Source organism: Thalassophryne amazonica, chromosome 11 (assembly GCF_902500255.1).
Source record: "Thalassophryne amazonica chromosome 11, fThaAma1.1, whole genome shotgun sequence".
NCBI lineage: Eukaryota > Metazoa > Chordata > Actinopteri > Batrachoidiformes > Batrachoididae > Thalassophryne > Thalassophryne amazonica.
Window position 1 is genome coordinate 27,028,823 of NC_047113.1, and position 24,912 is coordinate 27,053,734.

The following is a 24,912-nucleotide window of genomic DNA, read 5'->3' on the forward strand; positions in this document are numbered from 1 at the left end:
ATAGCAGAGGTAAGATTAAAAATACATGGATGGTGTTGGAGAAACACCCTAATGAGGAAATGTAGCTTATTAATAATATGTAAGTCAAGACCAGTTGCAAAAAATGTAATAGTAATGTCACAATCTTGTACTCAAAATGGTAACCTAAATCAAACCCACCTGGGTGTTTTTAATATTAGAAATTACTGGAAAACAATTGCTCATTTTATCCTCTTTTCTACACACCTCAGGTGTGCTCAGTGCCCCTATCAGCAAGAGATCTGGAGAGGCAGACACAAAAAGAATTACAAAAATGGAGGAAAGACAGGCCTTCGTCCACCTTTGACCCCAGAAGTCGTTGCCAAGGGTACCACATGGCATGGGCAAGGGTTCAAGAGAATGTGAAAGAGCGGGACAGGACAGAGAGAGTGGAAGGGAACCTGTCAGTACCTCAAGATCGTTCAGCCTTCAGGCACTCGCTCTCTCCTTCCCTCCTTCAAAAAAGGCGGCGAAAAGGGTCAAAAGGTAACACGGGTGACTGTGAAGGAAGCAGCAGAGTGGAGAGGAATCATTCATTCGGAGCAAAGGTTTGGAACAGTTGGACTGACTTGCATTTAAAAAAGAATCGAGATGTGAAAGAGGAAGAGGAGCTAAGCTCAGATGAAGACCAAGAGCTTTGGCCTAAATTAACAGAAGAGAGAGAACAAAATGAATTGATAAATACTAAAAATTTGTCTGTAAGCCAAATCACACCAACTGAGCATTTAAAAGAGACAGAAAAGTCTGAAGATAAAGCAGAGACTCTACAAATGGAAAGAACAAAAGCTGGAGAGGACGGAAAATCAAAAGGAAAAGATGAAAGTAAATATGAACAGACACAAGTGGAAGAAGAATCAGTCCAACATTCACCAAACGTTCAATCTGACGGACAGCCGCTCCAAGCCCTTGAAGATACCTCAGTCAACAAACACAGGGAGGCAGTGGGCTCTCACCCATCACAAGTGTCAGGACAACAAAGTCTCACAAGAGAGGACAATGAAATAAAGGACAGAGACATAAAAACCCAAGAAGAATGTGACCTTATTGCTGCCACAGAGGAAACTCGGACAGAGATAAAGAAAAACAATGTCAATAACACAAAGAAAGAGGTGGACACAGAAGACGGTGAAGACACAAGTGATGGACAGATAGTCCAGGCTGACATGAAACAGGTAGAAACTGAAAATGTGCAGCAGATTGTGGCAAACGTAACAAATGTAAGAGAGGAAGCCGAGTTACAAAAAACAAGAGAGACGAGTGGAAGCTCAGAGGCAGACACTGATATGGAAGCCGTCCAAATCCCAGATCTTATAGCAGAGAAAAATGTACAAGAGGAAAATGTGATCCCAGAGGCATCCAAAAGCTTGCATAATGATCCATCTGATGTGATAAAGAAAAGCTGTGAGTCAATGGCAGAAATGACAGAAGACACCCACATCCAAACAGAGACAGAAAATGTGGAGTGTCAAAAACTGTTTGAGGGAAATACAGCCACGCGGACAGAGTCAGAACCTGATCTACAAATGACTGCAGGAAAAGACTTCGATTTCCACACAGAGCTCAGAGAGATGGAAACATCAACGCAGTCTTCATCTGAATGCTTCAAACAGTCAGAAGGTAATGTAGTATCAGCTGACACAGACGATGAACTGGAAACATCAGTTACACAGGGTGAAATTAAACAGATGAAGGAAGAAACAACTCAGTTTTCAGATAAAGAGGGGGAGACAACAGTATGTGAAGACACACGGGTAAAGGAACAAATCTGTCTTCATGCACAAGCAACACTCAACACTGACACAATTATCTGCAATCACATGCAAATAGAGGAAACACCTACAGAATTTCAGACAGACACAGAGACTGTTGACTCAAACAGTCCTTCAGCACAACACAGAGCAGTGAAACTCGAGGCTGAGCCTGAGGAAACAGCGAGCGCTATTCCAGAGAAGACGGCACCTGAAAAAGACACAGTGGATTACGAAGAAAGCGTGGAAAATGTGAAAGAAAACACAGGAGAAGGTGACGTCTTCATCATTTCTCAAACAACAGACAGGCCAGATCCTGCTGAAAAACCTCAGGTCCAAAACAAAGACGACTGTGATGTCGTAAAGTGTGAGGTCGAGCATATTAACAGCAAGCTAAAAACTGGACATGGCAGCAGCCAGTCCTCTGGTGACATCTGTGTCCGCAAGTCACCCAGGTCACGAGGGAAAAGGACAGCCCGTCGGCTCTCTGAAGATCTCTTCACTGCTCCTCAACACATCCACCATTCTCAATCTATCTGCAATTACACAAACAAAAATGAGCACAGCTCTGGAACTACAAATCAAAACCAAACTCACGCAGGTGATTCTCAGGATACAGAATCAGTTAAGACGAAACAAGAAATCAACCCAACAGTGCTTGCAGAAGGTAGCTCTGACCTGAGAGGAGCGCAAGAGAAACAGAGCCTGCTCGACCCCGCTAAACGTTTTGGTCTCTTCCGTAGGCTGAGAGAAGAGCAGCCCAAAAAGCCCAAAGGAACTCCAACACCCAAAATGCAGGTCCCCAAAATACTGATTCAGGACTTCAGTGATGTGGGTGTGATGGAGAAACCGGCTGAGGTGGCAGTTGGCGAAGAGAAAAAGAGCTCCAGGGAGAGGAGGAGGAGGCGAAGGGAACAAGAAAGACAGCAGAAAGAGAAGGAGAGGTTGAAAAAGAAGAGAGAGAAGGATCTGGAGAACCAAAAGGTGCAAGAACGGAGAAAACCACAGACAAGAGGAAAAAGTTTTCAGGTGCAAAGAGAAAGAAGCTGCACTGACGTGCACCACACTGACTTACAGACGCTTCGACATTCTGCTTCATACACCGAATCTTACTTCTGATGAATCTTTGTTATGCTTTAAATGTCTGAAGTGTAAATAATAAATGCTAACGTGCTATGAAAAAATAGCTTTGTTTTATTTGGAGCGATGACCACATGTTTAACAAACTTTACACAAAAAAAGCGCTTCATACTCATTTTTTCAAAATTCCATAATTTCAAGTCTCCATTAACATATTAAATTAAAAAAAAAGTGGAATAGTCTGGAGATGTTACGCCTGAGCCACACCGTAGACCAGGGGTGGCCAAGTTCGGTCCTCGAGAGCCACCTTCCTGACACTCTTAGTTGTCTCCCTGCTCCAACACACCTGAATCCAATGAAAGGCTCATTAAAAGTCTGCTAACGAGTCTTTCATTGGATTCAGGCATGTTGGAGCAGGGAGACAACTAAGAGTGTCAGGAAGGTGGCTCTCGAGGACCGAACTTGGCCAACCCTGCCATAGACCATTTTAAAAAAGTCCCGCTTGACAAAGTCACAACAAAATGTAGAGCAGGAGTTTGAGTTGTCCATTTCTGTACTTCAAACAACTCCAGACAGCACAGAGGAACACAAACACTCTCCTCATCCATCAGTCCGTTTGAGTCTCATCTTCACTGTCACTGGCCAGCACTTCCTGACTTGTCATGGGCTGAGTCGTCATCTGCGACGCTGGGGGCAGCACTGATCCAAAGAACAGGGAACAGAACTGTAGGATGGAACCAAGCAGTGTGGAGAGGCATGTATTAGACAAAGACTTTTTAAAAATCTTGATTGTAACACAAAAATCTGTTCATGCAAGCACAGGCACCATCAACACATTTGCCACAGGAGGAGTCAGTGAGAAGAAGCTGTGTGACAGATATTCTATTTTAACCTCAATCAAAAAGGAGGTCATTTGTGCAACTCGCAGTTAGCTTAACAGCCACTGCTACTCTCTATGTTCGCATCTTAGCTAGATGAATAATTCGACTTCCAAACCACAAGACCAACAATATGCTGTAATATAAAAGTTAGACTTGCTTTTTTATTTGGTGGTCCAACAGCATCAGCCATCTCGTCCTCATCCTCCCCTTCACTGGCAGGCCTTGTCCTATGATTGGCTACTGCAGATTGATTTGAATACACGGAATCAGAAAGCTGAGGTGTACACGGGTTGGAAACGAAAGGACCTGTTGCAATGCTTGTATCCATGGCGATAAGGTAGGAGTCCATGTCATCATTCATAAACTCATCAGGAGGTGGGGGTGTGCTGGACGCTCTGAGAGGCAGAAGGCACATTTGGGAGTGTGATTCAAGAATGAAAAACAAGATCAAATTTTTGGTCATATTTGTAAATTATACACGTGCACAAAAATACATACAGAAGGATAAACACAATGAAGCAATTAAAAACAGTCAAATTAAGAACAGACAACTGCCTACCAGCAGAAATATAATAATCCCCCCGGAGACTCTTAATCGGGAATAAACGGGTATAGATCATAGTTGGATGTTTTTTTGTGATGGCATACCAGCATCAAGCAAGAACGCATCAGTATTTACTGTGTGTAGACGTGACAACAAACACTGAATGAAAAGTGTAGATACCTGTGTGTGTGTGTGTGTATATATATATATATATACACAAGTACACATAAAGTGTTGGGAAGGTGTCGTAACACGGACCCACAACAGGGGGCGCTAATGAACGGACAATGGATAAGGAAAGGAGTAACAATTTAATGTTGCACAAGTACACAACGTAAAACAAACAAAGGTTCTGCCAATCACACACAAGAGGATTGCGGGCAGGCTCGAAGATAGGAGACCTCAGATGAACGAAGAGCCGGGACCCACACCGCTTCCACCACCAACGGCCTGAAGAACACCGAAGCCGCCAAGCCCCGAGTCCCCAGGTGGTCTCTGTCCTCCGTTGTCGGCCCTGGTACTGCTGGCAGAAAAAACAGAAGGTAGTGAGTGTGAATCCTCACACCCAGCAACCTTGATTATTGATTCTTGTGGAGGGAGAGCCTCCACCTCCAATCATACACACGTGCAGCTCCGAAAATCCAGTCAAGGAAATACCACCAGGAAAAAACAGCTGCAAAACAGATCAGATTATTTTTGACATATAAGTCAGCAGAGAGATTACCTTGTATTGTAGGAGATTTCTCGGCGAGGAGGTGGAGTCGCCACCCGGCCTTTATGGTGATGGTGATGATGAGATGATGAGTGACAGCTGGTGTTGAGGATGATTGACGGCTGTCACTCCCAGTGGTTCTGGCGCCCTCTTGTGCTTGAAGCCCGCACTCCAAGCAGGGCGCCATCCGGTGGTGGTGAGCCAGCAGTACCTCCTCTTCGGCGGCCCACACAACAATAAAGGCAATGTCTCCTTACCCAAAAATGTGCTACTTTGTATGTTGCATAATTGTATTGTGTACATTTCTCAGTTTAGAAAGACGTGACAAATGTTTGAAAAATGCATTAAAAGTGTCCAAAATTGGCATCACCCACAGTGCACTAAGGGCGTAGGAAGTGCTGAAAATCCCAGGCATTACTTGATCAGCATTTAAATTAAGATTTCACCTTAGAACACATTTTATTGCTATTCAGTGCTACTATCAAGTATTAAATAGTGTGTGGGACCACAGAGTATACCACAAACTAAAAGGTTACAGCTTCTGTTGGACAGCAGGACCACAGATTAACCAGGTGCTTCTCTGCTCATAATAAAAATTTTAAAAACAAGAACAATCAGAGATTTCTGATGTCTACCAATCCCGATCTGGATCACCTCCAAAATTCAGTGGAGTCTTCCCTAATATCTATCCGTGGTGCAAATTTGGTGAGAATCCATGAAGAAGTTTTTTGTTTAATGTAGTCCTTCAAAACCTATATAAGGTGAAATCTTGATCCAGAATCCATATCCGGATCATCTCCAAAATTTAATGGCGTCTTCCATGCCCTTATATCTATCTGTGGTGCAAATTTGGTGAGAATCCGTGGGGTGAATAAACATCAAAAGATGCTACGCTACAAACAACTACAGACTACGTAGGCTGGATCCTTATTCCCGTTCCTCGCCTCACCTCTTCTGTTGGAAAACCCTTCTGCATCATCAGCAGGTATCTCAGGGTCACAGGTGTTTCACCCCTTAACCTGTACACCTCGCCTGAGTGGGGCTGCGGAGCCTGACTAGCCTTCGCCTGCAGAAGGGTTCCAACTTTGGGCCCTCATTAGCCACAGCCACCTTGAGCTTGACTCCGCCATGCTGGCTATTTCCCTGATGGCTTGCTTCAACTGTTTCAACTCCAGACCCACTCTCTGGAGGAAGTAGCGCACCGATTTTGCTGGAAATCCACGGCAGCCTACGTCAATTGGGAAAAAAAGTTGTATGCCACCCCTTTAATGCTGCTTCATCCACCAAGTCCTGATACTTGGTCTTTTTTAGATGGTGGGACGTGGCTAGCCTCTCCTCCCAAGGCAGTCAGCTCTGCCACAATAATGGTTTTTGTTCTCCTAGACAGGAGGACCATATCTGGTCGAAGGGTAGTTACCACCACGTCCTGAGGGAAGACAAGTTTCCTCTTCATGTCCACGCTTAACTCCAAATCGAAAGCCTTCTGCAGGATGCAAGATAGGTTTTTGGCTGCTGTTCTGCTCTTAGGGACCTTGCCGCCCTCTCTTAGGAATTTTACGCCAATGGATGGCGGACTATGGTTGTTGTTCGTCTTAATCCTCTGGTTTTCCACCCACTTGGCGATCTCCATGACAACCTTGTCATGTCTCCACCTGTAGCGTCCTTCCGCTAATGCTTTAGGACAACCAGTCAAAATGTGGTTCAGAGTACAATAGGCCGCCCCACATTGCTTGCAAGAGGGGTCCTCCTCTGCACCCCAGATCTTTAGGTTGCTTGGGGTTGGCAGCAGATCAGACACTGCTCGTAGGAGGAAAGACAGCTTCCCCTGGTCAGTTTGCCATAGCTCCTTCCAGGACAGTTGACGCTCCAGTGCCTGGTCCCACTGGGTCCACCGGCCTTGGGAGGCTAGCCCTACTGCCTTCACCTGGCGATCCTCCTCTGCTGCCTGCCGGACCCTCTGCACCACCAGTCCTCTTTTGGCTTTCGCATTAACTTTACTCCATCTCTTGCCATCGTGGTTCCCAAGACCCAAACGGCCTTGACATACCACACCGACGATCTCCTGATGTCTCAAGTGTGCTTCTGCCTCAGTAACTGTCTGCTGAGGCCTCCACTTTCTGCCACACTTGATGTTCTTACTTGCGTACCTCACTTTCCCATCGTCAGATGAGCGGAGTGTGCTGACTGCTCTCACCTTGGTGGCTTTAAACTCTTCAGCCACCGATGTTACTGGTAGGGAGAGCTTTGAGGTCTTGCTATAGAGATTGACTGAGCTGAAAGATGGAGGGACGCCCAGCCATCTCCGCAGGAACTTGCTGCAGAGCCTTTCCATCCCCTCTACTTGAGACATGGGGAAGTCATAGAGCGAAAAGGGCCACTGTAGTCATGGTATCATCCCATATTGGAAGCACCACACCTTAAACCTCCCAGGCAGTTGGCTATTGTCAACCGCCTTCAGCCATGTGCACAGCTGGACTTTGGTGCTAATGAGGTTATCGCCGTCCTTAAGGGAACTGTCATAGGCCTTTCCAAGGCACCTGATTCCCTGCTCCTGAATCCTTGGGATATCCACACCTTGAATGCTAAAGGTATTTCCTTTCGGCTTCCCTTTCAGGATAGTAAGGCTCCTCAACTTCTCAGGCTTAAACTGCAGTCGGGCCCATGTCGCCATCCTTTCCAGTGCACTTAGGATCCATTGTGTTCCTTGGATTGATGGAGTCATGACCGTAACGTCGTCCATAAAGGCCCGGCAAGCAGGGTGTCTTATGCCATCATCTGCTTTCAGGCCCCTACACTGTGCCCCTCCAAACTCAAGCAATAGACTCATTGCAGCTATGAAGAGGGCCACTGAAATTGTGCATCCTGCCATTATGCCTTTCTCAAGCCTTTGCCATGAGGTGGTGAAATCATTCGTAGAGAACCTCATCCTTAGCGCGTCCAGATGTGACATGGTAAGCTCAACTACCTCTGCCAGTACACGGTAGTGGTCCAATGCCTTCTGGAATATCTGATGTGGAACACTTGGGTAGGCTTTGGCAAGGTCCAGCCATACAATGGAGAGGGTTTTGTTATTACTCTTGACCTCTTTAATAAGCTGGCTGATCGCTGCTGTATGTTCCAAGCAGCCGGAGTAACCTGGAACCCACCTTTTTGAACACTTGGGTCGATAAACTCGTTGGCAAGCAGTATGCTGTTAGCCTTTTGGCAATGATGGACCAAAATATCTTGCCCTCTACATCCAGCAGAGAAATCTCTCGGAACTGATCGAGCCTCTCCGAGTTTAACTCTTTGGGCACGAAGCATCCCTCAGCAAGTGTCCAGAGCCCAGGTTCCTGCTTTTTCTTCCACAGTGTCCTTAAGAGCTTTGCTAACCTCTTCAGAAGCTGTGGGCAGTTTTTATAGATTTTGTAGGTGGTACCTGATGGCCCTGGCGCTGATCCTGCTCGTGCTTTTTCAACTACCGCTCTTACTTCATCCACGGTGAAGTCTGCCATGTTGAAAGGGGTATGTGGCGAAAGAGCAGGCAGTGGGAAAGGGCATTCCCCCAGGGGGGCGTCTCTAAGGGGGTCGCCATGTGCAGCTGTCGTAGAATCTTCTACCTCTGCCTTCAAGCATTTCAGTGTCCCGCTCTTTTGTTTTCCTAGGAGCTCCGCTGTAAATTGGAAAGGGTTATTTACAAAGGCTTTCCTCTTTCTGCGCTTCTCCCTCTGCTTCTTGCGTAATATCTCCACTCTGTGGAGATGGACCAGGTTTTTCCGGACCTGTGCCCTGACTTCATTCAGGGCTGTCCTCTCCACTATGTTTGCTTCCCGCCATCTTTTCCTAAGTTTCTTCAACTCTCCTCGCAACTCTCTAATCTGTCTCTGCCTTCTGCTAGGGCGTGATGGTGGTCTAAGAACCTTCCCTTCATTCACGCCAAAAATGTTGTGGCATGCCTGGTACACCATTTGGACCATGGTCTCGATTTTGTGAAGTAGTTTATTTCTTAGGTAATCCTTTAAAGCTGATATAAAGTGAAATCTTGATCCAGAATCCAGATCACCTCCAAAATTCAATGGTGTCTTCCATGGCCTAATATCTATCTGTGGTGCAAATTTGGTGAGAATCCGCAAAGTAGTTTTTTTTTTTTTTTTTTACGTAATACTTTAAAGCCTATATAAAGTGAAATCTTGATCCAGAATCTGGATGTGGATCACCTCCAAAATTCAAAGGTGTCTTCATGGCCTAATATCTATCTGTGGTGAAAATTTTGTCAAAATCCATGCAGTAGTTTTGATATAATCCTGCTAACAGACAGACAGACAAAAAAATAAATGCTGATGATTTTATTACATCCTTGGTAGACATAATATGGGTAAATCAGAGGTCAGGATCCTCACTCCTAATGATCAGTTATCCACCCCTTCACAGAGATTCCTCTTCAAGCTCTATTTAGAACATCTTAGAATTTAGAATATCTTAGGAAAACATTTATTTCTGCCCACCAGATCCAGATGAATTGTTGGATTGAGATAATTTCATGCTGGCTGCTGTCAAATGCCTTGTTTTTTCCTATTTTCACAAGTAGGCATGTCACCCTCATTGAAGACAAAATTTCAAACTGTCACATCCACTCCCCCCAGCCCCCCCAAAAATCCTTAAAAAAATTTAAACTGGTCAAAAATCTGCAGATTTTGAAGGGAAACTGGCAACGAAATAAATGGCAGCACTTGTCTAGTCTATTAGCTATTGGGGGTCACAAATATAATTAATTTGAACATCTGATTCTCGGATACTACATACTGCCAAGGTCACAAGGGAAAAAGGAAAAAAAAAAAAAAAAAAATCACCCGTATTACTTGTCCCCTGGCCCATACTCTGAATTCTTAGATGAATTTGGTGAGTTCATCATTAACTTGTCAACTAGTGCAGATAACATTCTGATTATTAGTGACTTCAACATTCATATAAATAAGCCTTCTGATCCCCTCTGCAATTTGTGTAAATTATGGATGTAGTAGGATTCCAGCAATGCATTCAGGATTCGACGTACATTAGTGCAAATAACCTTAACCTTGAATTTGGTTCTCGCATGTGTTATTGCTGTCACAAATATTGACATCATGCCTTTTGCATCAGTGGTATCTGATCACTCACTTATGAGGTTTACAGTTCTGCTGCCATGTTTAGTGGAACAACAACCTTATTTATCACTACGGCGATGCATCAACTCCTCAACTATAACTGAACTCGAAGCGAGACTGCCTGATATCTTAGCTTCATGTTTGAAAAATGCCCAATCAGTAGACAGTCTTGTGGATAGTTCAAACTCAGCGCTCAAAGCTACACTTAACATGATTGCGCCACCTTTATTAAAACCATGCCCCTTAAAACAGTCACCTTGGTTCAATGATTACTTGCGTGACCTCAAGCATGAGGCTAGAGGTCTACAACAGAAATGGTGTAGTTCAAAATTAGAAGTATTCCTCCTTGCATGGCGTGATGCTAGCTTAGACTATAAACATGCACTGCTGGCTACAAAACAGACCTATTACTTTGATTTAATCAACGAAAACAAGCATAACTCAAAGTTCTTGTTCGTCACCATGGCAACACTTATTCATGGACAACCACCTGTAAGTCACTCTCCTTTTACAGCACAAGATTTCCTGGATTACTTTGAGAAGAAAATAGAAGACATTACGTTGAGCATATCCCAGCATGCCTTAACCCAGCCACTACACCATGCTATTGAGGTGGGCGCCATTACTGAGGTATTATCTAGCTTTACAGAATTTGATAGTCTCTCACTAGGCGTGGTGACGAAACTCGTAACATCTACAAAAAGTACAACCTGCTTATTTGATCCGATACCAACAAAACGGTTTAAGGACCTGTGGCCCACTCTTGGGCCAACTGTGCTGGAAATTATTAATCTCTCATTAACTTGTGGATCTGTTCCTAAATGTTTCAAATCTACAGTGATTAAACCATTACTTAAGAAATCTAATCTTGACCTAGTGTATTGAAAAACTATCTGCCGATAGCAAATCTATCATTTTGCTCTAAAATTCTGGAAAAGGTGGTTTCACAGCAGCTCATGATCTATCTTACTGAGAATAATCTTTTTGAGCCACTGCAGTCTGCTTTTAGAAAATATCATTCCACAGAGACAGGTCTCACTAAAGTAGTGAATGATCTTCTAAGCAGAGGGGGACTCAAATCCTGCAGTGCCAGTCGTGTCCCCCTGCTTAAGCCAGTACATGTCCAGGCCCATCTGAATTTTGCCAGAGAGCATATGGATGATCCAGAAGAGGACTGGGAGAATATCATGTGGTCAGATGAAACCAAAATATAACATTTTGGTGAAAACTCAACTCTTCGTGTTTAGAGGAAGAAGAATGCTGAGTTGCATTCCAAGAAACCCATATCTACTGTGAAGCATGGGGGTGGAAACATCATGCTTTGGGGCTGTTTTTCTGCAAAGGGGATAGGATAACTGATCCGTGTTAAGGGAAGAATGAATGTGGCCATGTATCATGAGATTTTAAGCCAAAGCCTCCTTCCTCAGTGAGAGCACTGAAGATGCAACGTGGCTGGGTCTTCCAGCATGACAATGATGCCAAACACACTGCTCGGGCAACAAAGGAGTGGCTCTGTAAAAAGCATTTCAATGTCCTGGAGTGGCCAAGCCAGTCTCCAGACCTCAACCACATAGAAAATTTGTTGAGGGAGTTGAAAGTCCGTGTTGCCCAGCGACAGCCCCAAAACATCACTCCTCTGGAGGAGATCTGCATGAAGGAATGGGCCAAAATACCAGCTACAGTGTGTGAAAACCTGGTGAAGACTTACAGGAAATGTTTGACCTCTGTCATTGCAAACAAAGATTATTTTACAAAGTATTCAGTTGAACTTTTATTCTTGACCAAATACTTATTTTCCACCATAATTTACAAATAAATTATTTAAAAATCCTACAATGTAATTTCCTGGATTTTTTTTTTCTCATTTTGTCTCTCACACTTGAAGTGTACCTACGATGAAAATTACAGACCTCTCTCATCTTTCTAAGTAGGAGAATTTGCACAATCAGGAGCTGACTAAATACTTTTTTGCCCCATTGTAAGTCCAGACTTAAGACGCACTTATTTTCCCTTTTGTATGGCTAGCATACTGGTATAGTATGTTACTATGCTTTTTACCCTTTTAAATTCATTAATTAGTAAAGAGAGCGGGCTGTGGCCTCAACTTTATCTAAAGTCTGGGTCTTTTAGTGAAGCTTACGGCTAGTGGTTGGCGATCACCTTAGTATTTTTTCTGTTTTTCTTGTTGCTTAATGCTGACAAATTATACTGTATTTGTTATTTTTCTGATGCCTCATTCTGTTTTTTCTCTCTGTTTAAAGTGCAGCTCCATTCAGAGATAGGAGTGGTGTCTTCTTCTGCAAGCCTCCCGTCCTGTGCACCAGCATGGATGCAAAAAAAAAATTCCTGTATATTCGTTTTGCCAGTTGTGTCGGTAGCATGGCCCAGGCAGAGGGTCGCCCCTTTGAGTCTGGTCTGCTTGAGGTTTCATCCTCAGAGGGAGTTTTTCCTTACCACTGTCACCTATGTGTTTGCTCTAGGGGTTAGTAAGGTTAGACCTTACTTGTGTGAAGCGCCTTCAGGCAACTTTGTTGTGATTTGGCACTATATAAATGAAATAAAATGAAACTGTTTACATGTGGAACAAAGATGATGAATGCCAAAACATCATCTTGACAAGTCTTTTTTTGTATTGACATGGGAGATTATGGTTTATAAACCGGATAACACTGGTGTCCATACACACAAGTTCTCTGGTTGTTACCTTCTGGTGTTTTCTTTATGGCTGGTATCATCAGAAAGTGTAGCGAGGACAAAGTTCACTTCCAGGACACTCTCTGTTATTGAAAGCACCACAGGACTGACACACACGCACGCACGCACGCACGCACGCACGCACACACACACACACACACACACACACAATATGTACACGTCATTACACATTTATGACAAGTAATTATCTGTATAGCATGTAGGTGACCATACTTACTTGCCTGGCTCATCAAAATATAAAGAAATGGGGAGGCCTGAGGACTCTGCAAACAAGAGAAAACCCTAGGGAAAAAAATTACACATCATTACATGTCAAACTTTGATAAAAAAACAAACAAGACAGACAGACAGACAAATACTTTATTAATCCCAAGGGAAATTGTGCATTATCTGTGCTCCAAGGATAAATAGAATTAAAAGACATAATAAAATGGAAGGAACAAAGCCCACCACAGAAATAAATAAATAATAACTAAAAACTAGCTGCTAAAACACATTCTCCCTCCTGCCCCTCCCAGCAGAGGCCTCATTAAGCAGCCTAATGGCACGCGGAACAAATGAGTTCCTCAGTCTCTCTGTAGAACATCTCAATGACCGAAATCTCAAGCTTACTGAACTTCTCTGGATGGAGAAGACAGAGAACAAACAAACAAACAAAACATGAAATGAAATCAACACATCCTAAAGTCCTGTTTATATGATTGCCGTAAAACATATTTTGATGACTGACCATGAGATGCAGTGGTTTGGCTTTACAGAAGGCAACATGTTAGGTATAGACACAATCATGCACAGAAAAGATTGGTGCATGCACAAGTTTTTTATATGAATGGATGGATCGTCCATAAATGATCTATCCACTGAATGTCCCAAACAATCTATTGATCCTCAAAAGGACTCCTCTAGTCGCTGAAGTTTTTTTGTGATAGAAAAGTAAAAGAGAAAGAAAGGTTCTCTCTGGGGTTCAAAAACTGTTAGCCACTGTGGCTATTTGTTAGCAATTTCAATTAGCTACATGGGATGTTTATGAGCTACACATTAATTCAAAAGAAAACAAAACTGCAAATATGCATGCATGCATGAGTGTAAATAAAAAAGACAGCTCATAAACTTTAATATAAACTGCTATAAAAAAAAAAAAAATCTTGGTGGCATTGCACCCCAGACATGTTTATTTTGACATTAGTTCTCTCTGTACTGCTCTGTAGTCGTGAGGCTCCTCTGTGCCTCACTCAGACTGTTTGATCTCTGTTGCTTCACCTATCGGTGTGACAGGTTGTAGTTGCAAGTGATAGTATTTTATTATACTGTGTTATATTGTGTATTATTCATGTTCCTGTTGTTATGTGTGTTCTCCAAAACATTTTGATGAACATTAATGTGGGGCCCTCATGTGACTTTGGGCTGCTGGTCTTCAGCCCAGTCATCTGTGTTTAATCCACCCCTGTTTCTGGTTACTGATTGGAGCTAATCCTTTCTACTCTTTACTCACGGGTGTGAAGCACCTTTTCACTCAGTATTTTGAGAAACTATGAGATATGTGAGGAATTAATCTGTATATTTTCTTTGCACAATTCCACGTGCTGCACTGTGGCTGAAAGCGCTCTGTGTCTACAACCACAGCCCATGTGCTCCATTGCGCATGAACTCACCCACATTACCAAGTGTGTTTGTGAGCTTGTAATAAATAAATAAATAAATGTGCAACATTTAATTGTTCCAATGACTGTATTTAACCAAACTGGTAAATAGTTATGCTGTGTTCTGTCTGTGAAAGTACACAGAGCTCTTTACACACAGAGAACGGCTCTCATCAACCATGAGAGTGACACATACACCTGTGTGCGTGTTTGTGTGTCTGTACTGTTGTCAGGTTTCTTTCCAGTTTCCATGCAGCTGCTCAATAACCACAAAGCTAACTTAATGAAACAAGTGTGTTAAACAGTTTAGCTCATTAAATATGCCCAAAGGTTCCAAAGATGATTTGTTGTCGAGGAGTCAACGTCGACTGTATTTACGCCTCTTTTGAAGTAGAAGGTGGCATGCAGGGAGCACACAGAATGTGACAAAAGAAGATGCAGAGGACAGGGTGAGATATAGACGGATGATCTCCTGCGGCGACCTCTAAAGGGAGCAGCCAAAAAAAAAAAAAAAAAAAAAAAAAGGAAGACTTTTCTTTCTCCGCTTTCTTACTCTTCTGGTAATCTATAGCTCTGCCTGCCTGTTTGCCTCTGTGTTCATCCATTGTCTTACCCGTAGCTCTTTCAGACAGAAGGTGATACTGGTGTGAGTTCGGACAGAAAAATGTTCAAACTCATCTGAAGCCAGGCACAGCTCTGTCAGCATAGCTTTTGACTGCTCTGTGAGGGAAAGAGGCAGAACAAATGAACAGTAAATGAAGGTGTGAGCAGAGAGACTGCTGCGCCTTCAACAGGATCTTCTTGCGTGTAGACTGGAATTTGTGGTTCCACCACATGAGGGCACCACTGGCTTCATGTTCATATCCTTAAGAGTGTGTAAACATGCAGAAATGTATTTTACAATATAATTTTTCAAAAACCGGCACTTGCATTTTACACAAGCCTAAAAATCATGTTGGTTAGCAAAAGAGTCAATTTATGGTTTTGATTTACTGGTAATTATAGTGCCAAACTTTCCACAGAAGAACATTTCCAATCATTGATGTTTATTGATTGCTAATGCTGTGTTTATTTTTTTTTTTTGTTATTATTTTTTTAACTTCCTGCCTGCTTGGGCTTCATAGTGGCTGACTGACATTGGCACACACTCTAAAGGGTGCACCATTTTGAAAAGTTCTAATGAAACTTTTAATAAGACAGAATACGTCTTGAGCCTAATATCTGTAGATGTGACCCTTAAAAATTCTACTCCAATAAAACAGGCGTGTACTCAATGATAAAATTATTTAAACAAACAGTGTAAAATTCTACAAATTAATAAAAATAATTAGTTCCAGCACTACAAAGCAATATTGCAGTGTGGACTGTTTTGATCTGTAAAAAAGCCTTAAAAAACAAAACAAACAAAAACAAAATACTAGAGCACCATGCTCATAAAGCGCAAACCTCCGCCAACACTAGTTGACAATTCCACAAAATTTTTACCTTGGAAAAAATTTTCAGATCAGATCTGGCTCAAACTTTGTCAGTCGATGAAAGATACCATCCTACATAACACTCTCAAATATGAAAGAAATTCAATCTTTTTTGAGAGTTATGAATTTTTTAAAATGTGTTCATTGTTAAAGGATAATGATTTTCCAAGGTTTTTCCTGACTTTGACTTTCGATCATGAAAATGGAATCATTTCTTGCCTATCAGGAGATGAATGTTAAGTAAAAATTTCATAACGATATACAGCAGTGTTCAGAATAATAGTAGTACTATGTGACTAAAAAGATTAATCCAGGTTTTGAGTATATTTCTTATTGTTACGTGGGAAACAAGGTACCAGTAGATTCAGTAATTCTCACAAATCCAACAAGACCAAGCATTCATGATATGCACACTCTTAAGGCTATGAAATTGGGCTATTAGTAAAAAAAAGTAGAAAAGGGGGTGTTCACAATAATAGTAGCATCTGCTGTTGATGCTACAAACTCAAAACTAGTATGTTCATACTACTTTTTTAGCAATCCTGTGAATCACTAAACTAGTATTTAGTTGTATAACCACAGTTTTTCATGATTTCTTCACATCTGCGAGGCATTAATTTTGTTGGTTTGGAACCAAGATTTTGCTCATTTACTAGTGTAAATGGGGTCATTGTCTTGTTGAAACACCCTTTTCAAGCGCATGTCCTCTTCAGCATAAGGCAACATGACCTCTTCAAGTATTTTGACATATCCAAACTGATCTACCTGGTATGCGATATATAGGGTCTTCTCACAAACTGTCTGCGGCCCTTGGACTCAAAAAGAACAATTTTACTCTCATCAGTCCACACAATATTCCTCCATTTCTCTTTAGGCCAGTTGATGTGTTCTATGGCAAATTGTAACCTCTTCTGCACATGTCTTTTATTTAACAGAGGGACTTTGCGGGGGATTCTTGCAAATAAATTAGCTTCAGACAGGCGTCTTCTAACTGTCACAGCACTTGCAGGTAACTCCAGACTGTCTTTGATCATTCTGGAGCTGATCAATGGGTGAGCCTTTGCCATTCTGGTTATTCTTCTATCCATTTTGATGGTTGTTTTCCGTTTTCTTCCACACGTCTCTGTTTTTTTTTGTCCATTTTAAAGCACTGGAGATCACTGTAGATGAACAGCCTATGATTTTTTGCACCTGCGTATAAGTTTTCCCCTCTCCAATCAACTTTTTAATCAAACTACACTGTTCTTCTGAACAATGTCTTGAACGTCCCATTTTCCTCAGGCTTTCAAAGAGAAAATCATGTTCAACAGGTGCTGGCTTCATCCTTAAATAGGGGCCACCTGATTCACACCTGTTTGTTCCACAAAATTGACGAACTCACTGACTGAATGCCACACTACTATTATTGTGAACACCCCCTTCTCTACTTTTTTGTACTAATAGCCCAATTTCATAGCCTTAAGAGTGTGCATATCATGAATGCTTGGTCTTGTTGGATTTGTGAGAATCTACTGAATCTACTGGTACCTTGTTTCCATGTAACAATAAGAAATATACTCAAAACCTGGATTAATCTTTTAAGTCACATAGCACTACTATTATTCTGAACACTACTGTATGAAAAAGTACGGGCTCCAGGCTGTTCACACACAAACAGGGGCGATAACATAACCTCCTCCAACTTTGCTGGCAGTGGTAAAACAAACAAACAAAAAAAAAACAAACAAACCTATAAGTGAATCAAGGTAATCATTAATATGGAAAGTTGATGTGGAAAATTACCTGCTTCTTCCTCCACATGGTTTCTGACCCACATTCGCTCATCACTCACAGACAGAGTCACCTCTTCCAACGATGGAGGAAATTGCATGACCATGTCCACTAGCAGCCTGAGTTCAGAAAAAAGTAATCTGTTAGAGGAGCAGGTGGACAGAACAGACACTGAAGAAAGCAAAACTCTGCACATGTAGGATACATGTAGGTGTTTAATGACGTGTTAAACTGATATTTGCCATGTAAATTCCTTATACAGACTGACAGCATTTTATTGCTTGTAAGAGACTGTGGACATATTTCTACAAACCTGGGCTGGGCATGGAATATGTTGGGACAGCTGTCCTTATCAAACACTGCCTGTAAGCTTTCACTGTCCTGGAAAGATAGGTTATGTGTCTTCAGCAACCCTGCAGAGGACATACACACATACATAAACAGAAGGATGCAGAAACACAATCACATCTTAAACTAAATTAATGTGTTGTAATAAATTAAACAATAAATCTGCCACGTTCAGGTCACTGAGAGTGAAAGACGGTAAAATGACCCATGTATTGTTGCTGGTGGATGTGATGAGGTCCATACCATGTTTACAGTGCAGGGTGAAGGTGAGGCGATTCTTCAGTTCATTCTGCTGTATGTGACACTTCTCCACTGTCTTCTCTAGAGATGCCAGAGGCCTAAACACTGCCTGCACACTCTGAGTCAGACAGAGCGGGACACGTGAACAGAATGTACAAGCACCTACATCCATTGTAATGGAAACTACACTGTATGACTGAGTGTCTGAGAGCTGTATCTCAGCTACAATTTGCTATGAGGCACAGGGGACACTTGAGTCTAAATTCAATCTGTTGTCTTGTGCTAAATCCTCAAATACCTATGCCCTTCCTAACGCAACTCCATATGTAGTACAAAGAGAATGATCATGGGGTAGCCTCAAACCAGACCCATAATTTGCTTAATTAGTGAAAGGATCTGATCCCCCTCCAATCCATGGCCATTTCCTCTTGGGCGAAAACAGGCCGGGCCAATCGCAACAGTTTATCTTATATGGTGCAAGGTTTGTGGAATGTCTTACTGAGGAGCGCCAACATCAGCAGGTCTTTTGTAAAGTGATTTTTGCTGCAATGCATTTTTTTATGACTACAAATGCTATAGACTTTCAGGTTTTTATGGCAAAAACAACTGCCATTCACCAGCATACCTACTCCACTTCTTGCTATCTTTGCATGTTTGTTGACACTAGTCCAGTTGTCGCTCTGCCTACGTCACATACTTCCCTGCTCTGATGGGTTCTATGTCTGTCTAATAGCATTCAGAGTCAGTTTGGTCTACATCCGTTGGTCCTGCCCTCTGGAAATGAAAAGTGAATGGAGATGTACCAGGCTAATTCCCAGTTTCAGAACTAGTCTGGCTGTCTCAGGTTAGGCAAGAGTGGCCTCAAATCAGGGACCTTTATGTTGGGAGGTAAGAGCACAAACTGCTTGCTCCAAGGTAGACAGATGTTTGACAAGGCAGCAAAATGTTAATAAAGAAATCCTTTGGAAACAAAATAATATCAACCCTGTCTTGCTCTTAGGTTCCTGGTCAGTGTTCCAACAGCATGGTATTGTTTGTGTCTAAATGTGCAGGGAATTTCAGCAAGTAATCTTAATTTTTCATTTCATGAATGTAACTTTTGCTGTATGAACTCTACTCCAGCATACAGATGTAAAGGGGGAAGTGCCAGCTCTGAAAAAAACTGTAAAATGATAACCACAACGGTACGCTATGGAGGCTGCAGAAAGCTTGTGTTTGACACTTAGTAGAGGAAGTCGACTCATATGCATTTATTAATCAGATGCTCATGAAAAGTCTTCAAGAAAACTTCAAACATACAGATGCATAGACTGCCTTATTTAAAATGACACATTTTTTTTAGATTATCATCGAAGATGATGTTATGCATTTGAGAGTCAGAAATTATGTAAGCCATCTTTCTCTTAGCACACCTTGATTGCCATCTTGCAACGAAAATTGTGCCCACTGGGGATGGTGTACCTGCACAAGAAAGGGAAGCAAAATACAGCTTAAGGCGAGAAGAAATGACACACACACACACACACACAAAAGGTGATTTTTTTTTTCTTTCAATGACTCGCCATGTCACACAATCACACATTCTGCACCTGCTGAAGAAAAGTGGTGCGAACAGGAAGCATGCATATGCCGACCGAGAGGAGTTCACAGACCGCAGGGCCAGCTACAGGAGAGAAAACAAAACAGACATCACTCTGATTCTGGGTCTTTATACGGGCTTCCTGTGTGTCTCAGAGAAGAGCTGCTGCTGCTGTGTCTACAAATCTCAAAGGTTTTGGATAAAAATACAACCCAAGTTGTCTCGTCTCAACTCTCTCAGCCTCTCAGGGCTGACTCTGACGATACGCTTCACAGACTTGCCTCAAATTTGTGCTTGGAGTTACATCCTTCACAGACAGGATGCCACAGACTTTGTATTCTAAATAGGATCAAGAAATTAATGAACAAACCATAATTCTCTGGGATGGCTAGATGACAAAAGCACCACTGAAAGCCCTACCGGATGTGACGTATCCTGGAATTGCCCAAACACAGAACCTGCGCACTCTATTTCTTTGTGACTGATTTATATCTCACTGTTCTATATTCATTTTGAGTTTTCATTTTGGAGTTTGATTTTGTACAGCGATACAATGATTTGCAAATCCTCTTTAACCATTATACAATTGAATACACCCCAAAGACAACATATTTAATGTTCAAACTGATTAAATTTATTGTTTTTGTGCAAATATTTGCTAATTTTGAAATGGATGCCTGCAACACGGTTCAAAAAAGCTGGGACAGTGGTATGTTTACCACTGTGTTACATCACCTTTTCTTCTAACAACACTCAATAACAGTTTGGGAACTGAGGACACTAATTGTTGAAGCTTTGTAGGTGGAATTCTTTCCCATTTTTGCATGATGTACGACTCAGTTGTTTAACAGTCCGGGGTCTCCGTTGTCGTATTTTGCGATTCATAATGCACCACACATTTTCAGTGGGCGACAGGTCTGGACTGCAGGCAAGCCAGTCTAGTACCTGCACTCTTTTACTACAAAGTCACGCTGTTGTAACATGTGCAGAATGTGGCTTGGCATTGTTTTGCTGAAATAAGCAGGGACGTCCCTGAAAAAGACGTTGCTTGGATGGCAGCATGTTTTGCTCCAAAACCTGGATGTACCTTTCAGCATTGATGGTGCCATCACAAATGTGTAAGCTGCCCATGCCATGGGCACTAACACACCCCCATACCATCACAGATGCTGGCTTTTGAACTTTGGGCTGGTAACAATCTGGATGGTATTTTTCCTCTTTTGTCCGGAGGACATGACATCCATGATTTCCAAAAACAATTTGAAATGTAGACTCACCAGACCACAGCACACATTTCCACTTTGCGTCTGTCCATTTCAAATGAGCTCAGGCCCAGAAAAGGTGGCGGCGTTTCTGGGTGTTGTTGATGTATGGCTTTTGCTTTGCATGGTAGAGTTTTAACTTGCACTTGTGGACGTAGCGACGAACTGTGTTAACTGACAATGGTTTCCTGAAGTGTTCCTGAGCCCACACGGTAAGATCCTTTACACAATGTCAATTTTTTATGCAGTGCTGCCTGAGGGATCGAAGGTCACGGGCATTCAATGTTGGTTTTCAGCCTTGCCGGTTACGTGTAGAAAGTTCTCCGGATTTCTTGAATCTTCTGATTATATTATGGACTGTAGATGATGGAATCCCTAAATTCAGTCTTTTGTTGCCCCGTCCCAACTTTTTTGAAACGTGTTGCAGGCATCCATTTCAAAATGAGCAAATATTCACACAAAAACAATAAAGTTTATCAGTTTGAACATTAAATATCTTGTCTTTGTGGTGTATTCAGTTGAATATAGGTTGAAGAGGATTTGCAAATCATTGTATTTTGTTTTTATTTACATTTCACACAACGTCCCAACTTCACTGAAATTGGGGTTGTAGTATGATTCACTTCAATTACCATGAACTTTGTTTTAACGTTATTACATTTTCAGATAACACTCAAAAAGTATGTACTGAAATGAAATTAAGTCTCATGTAATTTCAATCTCCATAATAAAGCACTGAAAGTATAATTCTCATCTAATGAAATTCCATCCTACGGAATATTTGTTGGCCTGATGTTCAGACACTGACTTCTGCAGCTACATGCAGGACTACAAGACAGATTATGTTTCTGACATGTACACCTAAGCGATGTGCATGTCGTCTTGCACCCACACACCAATAGCTCTGCACAAGCAGTAGGGACTGCTTCCATTGTCATGAGGATCACTTTCAGGTTGCCACTTTCATCAAGACACCACCCACTTTCCTCCAGAGTAGGCGATTCTGGTTTTGCTTGATTGGCCTTCAGGCATGCCATGGACTGGTAGTAGCTACAAAGTATGTGGAATGTCAATGCGTCATGAGTTGGAGGTAGCTTTTTATGCAATAGGCATATAATGAAAGCTTGTGTATGCAAAAGCTGGATACACAAAGTTTGTAAATAGTTCATTTGCACCCTTAATTCTTTTGTCATGTTGGTGTGAATATAACTACGAGTGGCTATGGATCCAGAACATACAAGTAAAACAGCATATTAGCATTACCATACTGCTTGACTGCAAATGTTGCCTTGAAGTTAAACAACTACTGCCTATATATAATGAGAAAGGAGGATTTGCAAGATATCTAACGCTCAGGTCAGACAACCAGAACCATTGTAGCTATACAGGTCATTCAGGAGAACATGTACATTTATAGGCATGTGAGGAACTGTTCATATCTAGTGGATGTGAAAGTGAAATACCACAGATACAAGTATAATCACCAATTGCATTGATTTCAGAGAATTGAATAACACAGCAGCGCCGAAAGTCACGTTTATGTGTTCTGTGAATGGAGATACTGCAAATGTTTGTCTTTCAATGTCTCCATTGTGAAATCCAAAATGACACCTAAAGCTTTGGTCCAGTTGCTCAGCTTCTTGCTTTTAAATAAAAGAGCATGAAAAACAGAACTAGGGTATCAATTTTTACACTTTTGTTACATTTTGGACGTTTTATTATTTATCTTCTGTATTATCATGAGATTCTTTTTAATCATAGTCGTATTTTTCCGTGAAGGGGTATCTTCATAATGTTGGTGTAACTAGTGCAGTGCCCAAAGGAAGACTGTATTCTGATACAGTCACTTGCCCAGTTCCGGATCATTGCCAGTTACGGATTACTGCTGTAGTTTTTGTGCCGCCGTTTCTCGTAATCAGCACGAATAAGGTAATACTTGGTACCAATGGAAAGATTGATGTTTTGTCTACAAACGACCACAAGCTCGACCGGATCCAGCCGTCCTTCTGATCAGCAGAGGAATCAAAACATCCCGGTGTCTGCGGTGTGCGTGTTTTTTCTGACTCACTCATTCCTGCAAGTTTTAAAGTAACGATCTCTAAAATGTAGCAAAGGTGAGTTAGCCGTTCGGTGTTTTTGGTTCTAGAGTGGGAAAATACTTACTTACTTGGGTAGAAAATGTCAGTGTGCTATGTCTTGCTGTTTAATTGCTGCACGCATTTATCTCCGACGCGAAAATTTGCCAGTTTCGGATCACTGAAGCAGCAGCCTCGTGTCTGTAGTTGTGAGTCATGTGTACTTTGGGGGTCATCTCGACATCATGAAAGGACATGAATGTGGGGGCTTTTACTTTTTAATTCGGGAGAAATCTCACCTCCACACTTCATTTTTCGCTCGTAAAAACGTATAACGGCGCTTTTCAAAACGAAGTAAATTCTCATTTAATAAGTATTATTTCTATCATTTTGTGTTCAAAACAAATTCTCGGGCACAGTGTGTATCATTCTGCATTAGAAGAGCTCCAGCCAGATGCCAGGAATGAACCCAAAGTGAGGCAGAGTGTCGTGATCCGGAACTGGCAAAAGTGATCCATTTCTGGCAAATGTTTGTGCCACACTTAATGTCGCTTCACACTTTAAGTAGAAGCGCTACTCCACCCAGACTTTTTCAGCTAAATAACAGCAGGACTTTAAAAAAGGTGATCCGGAACTGGGCAACCGTCTGTACTTTAATCCCCTATTGCTCTTGGTGTGTAGCGAGCGCCTTGTATGGCAGCACCCTGACATTGGGGTGAATGTGAGGCATAATGCAGTCCATTTAGAAAATTGGGAGCTTAAGTAGATTTTTCATGGACGGTCGTATGAGGCTGTGTTTGAAGATGGGATGTACAAAAAGGTGTATTTACTCTTACATAGTTTTAACAGACAGAGTGTATGTTTGCTAAGACATGACTGACAGTGAGATACAAAGAGTAACTGTGTGTGAGATCTGCTCACCCCTTCAGCCTGAGGCTCCACATAAAGTTCGTCACCTATCCTGGACAAAGAATGGATGGCTTTGGCCAGCACTACACACAGACACATACACACCAGTCAAAACTAAAGCAAGCAAGTACGTACGTGTATGTACACACAAACTACTGCTGTTTTGTCACTGTCCAAAATTCAGAAGATATTTGCTACCTTTCACGTTTCCACCTGTTACGACGCCGTCCATCTCTGCTAGTTTAGCTAGCAAAGCTAAACTTAGCCTAAACGAGCGGGAAGGTTCTAACAGCTTTCACATCAAACTGAAATCCTCCGCTTAGAACTGTACTCATATTCCGTTACAGAAGAGCTGATTTTGAAAACTATTAACTCCATTAGCTTCTACATGCACCGACTCCATGATTGTTTACGCCGCCATTACTCGCTTCCGCTCTGAAAACCAATCAGACGGACAAAAACGCAGATGGGCGGAGTTTAGCCTTTACGCCGCCGTGATGCTAGTCTTTAAAAAAAATGCAGCAGTAATAAAAAGTGCAGAAATAATGTAAGAAGAATGTAAAGTATAACATTATAAAATCCAACAAATGAACAAAAGATAAAACAAATTGAAAAAGGTTTATGTAAAAGTTCACATTTTTCATCAAAAATCATATTCATTAACATTAACAACGATTACACATTAGCTTGACATCTAAATGCTTCAAGATTATAACTGTAAGAGAATATCATGATCAGAGGATCTTTGCAAATCCTATTTTTAAACTGTGCAACATGTCAAGTCCATATGGTG

General features: G+C 41.9%; 1 protein-coding gene across 2 annotated transcripts; it reads right to left on the reverse strand.

The window, feature by feature from the left end:
- Positions 1-2,940: 2,940 nt before the first annotated feature.
- rad9a (RAD9 checkpoint clamp component A) lies at positions 2,941-24,559 on the reverse strand. Of its 2 annotated transcripts, XM_034181165.1 has the most exons (12): positions 24,318-24,559; positions 24,132-24,202; positions 19,884-19,957; positions 19,707-19,755; positions 18,298-18,412; positions 18,020-18,119; positions 17,719-17,825; positions 15,075-15,181; positions 13,039-13,103; positions 12,811-12,906; positions 3,885-4,122; positions 2,941-3,570 (listed from the first exon to the last, which is right to left on the reverse strand). In XM_034181165.1, the coding sequence occupies exons 1-12, from the start codon at positions 24,349-24,351 to the stop codon at positions 3,454-3,456; spliced, it is 1,173 nt and encodes a 390-aa protein (XP_034037056.1). In that variant the 5' UTR covers positions 24,352-24,559; the 3' UTR covers positions 2,941-3,453. The 2 variants fall into 2 exon arrangements, with proteins under 2 accessions (XP_034037056.1, XP_034037057.1); XM_034181166.1 differs by lacking the exon at positions 19,884-19,957.
- Between the last annotated feature and the right edge of the window lie 353 nt (positions 24,560-24,912).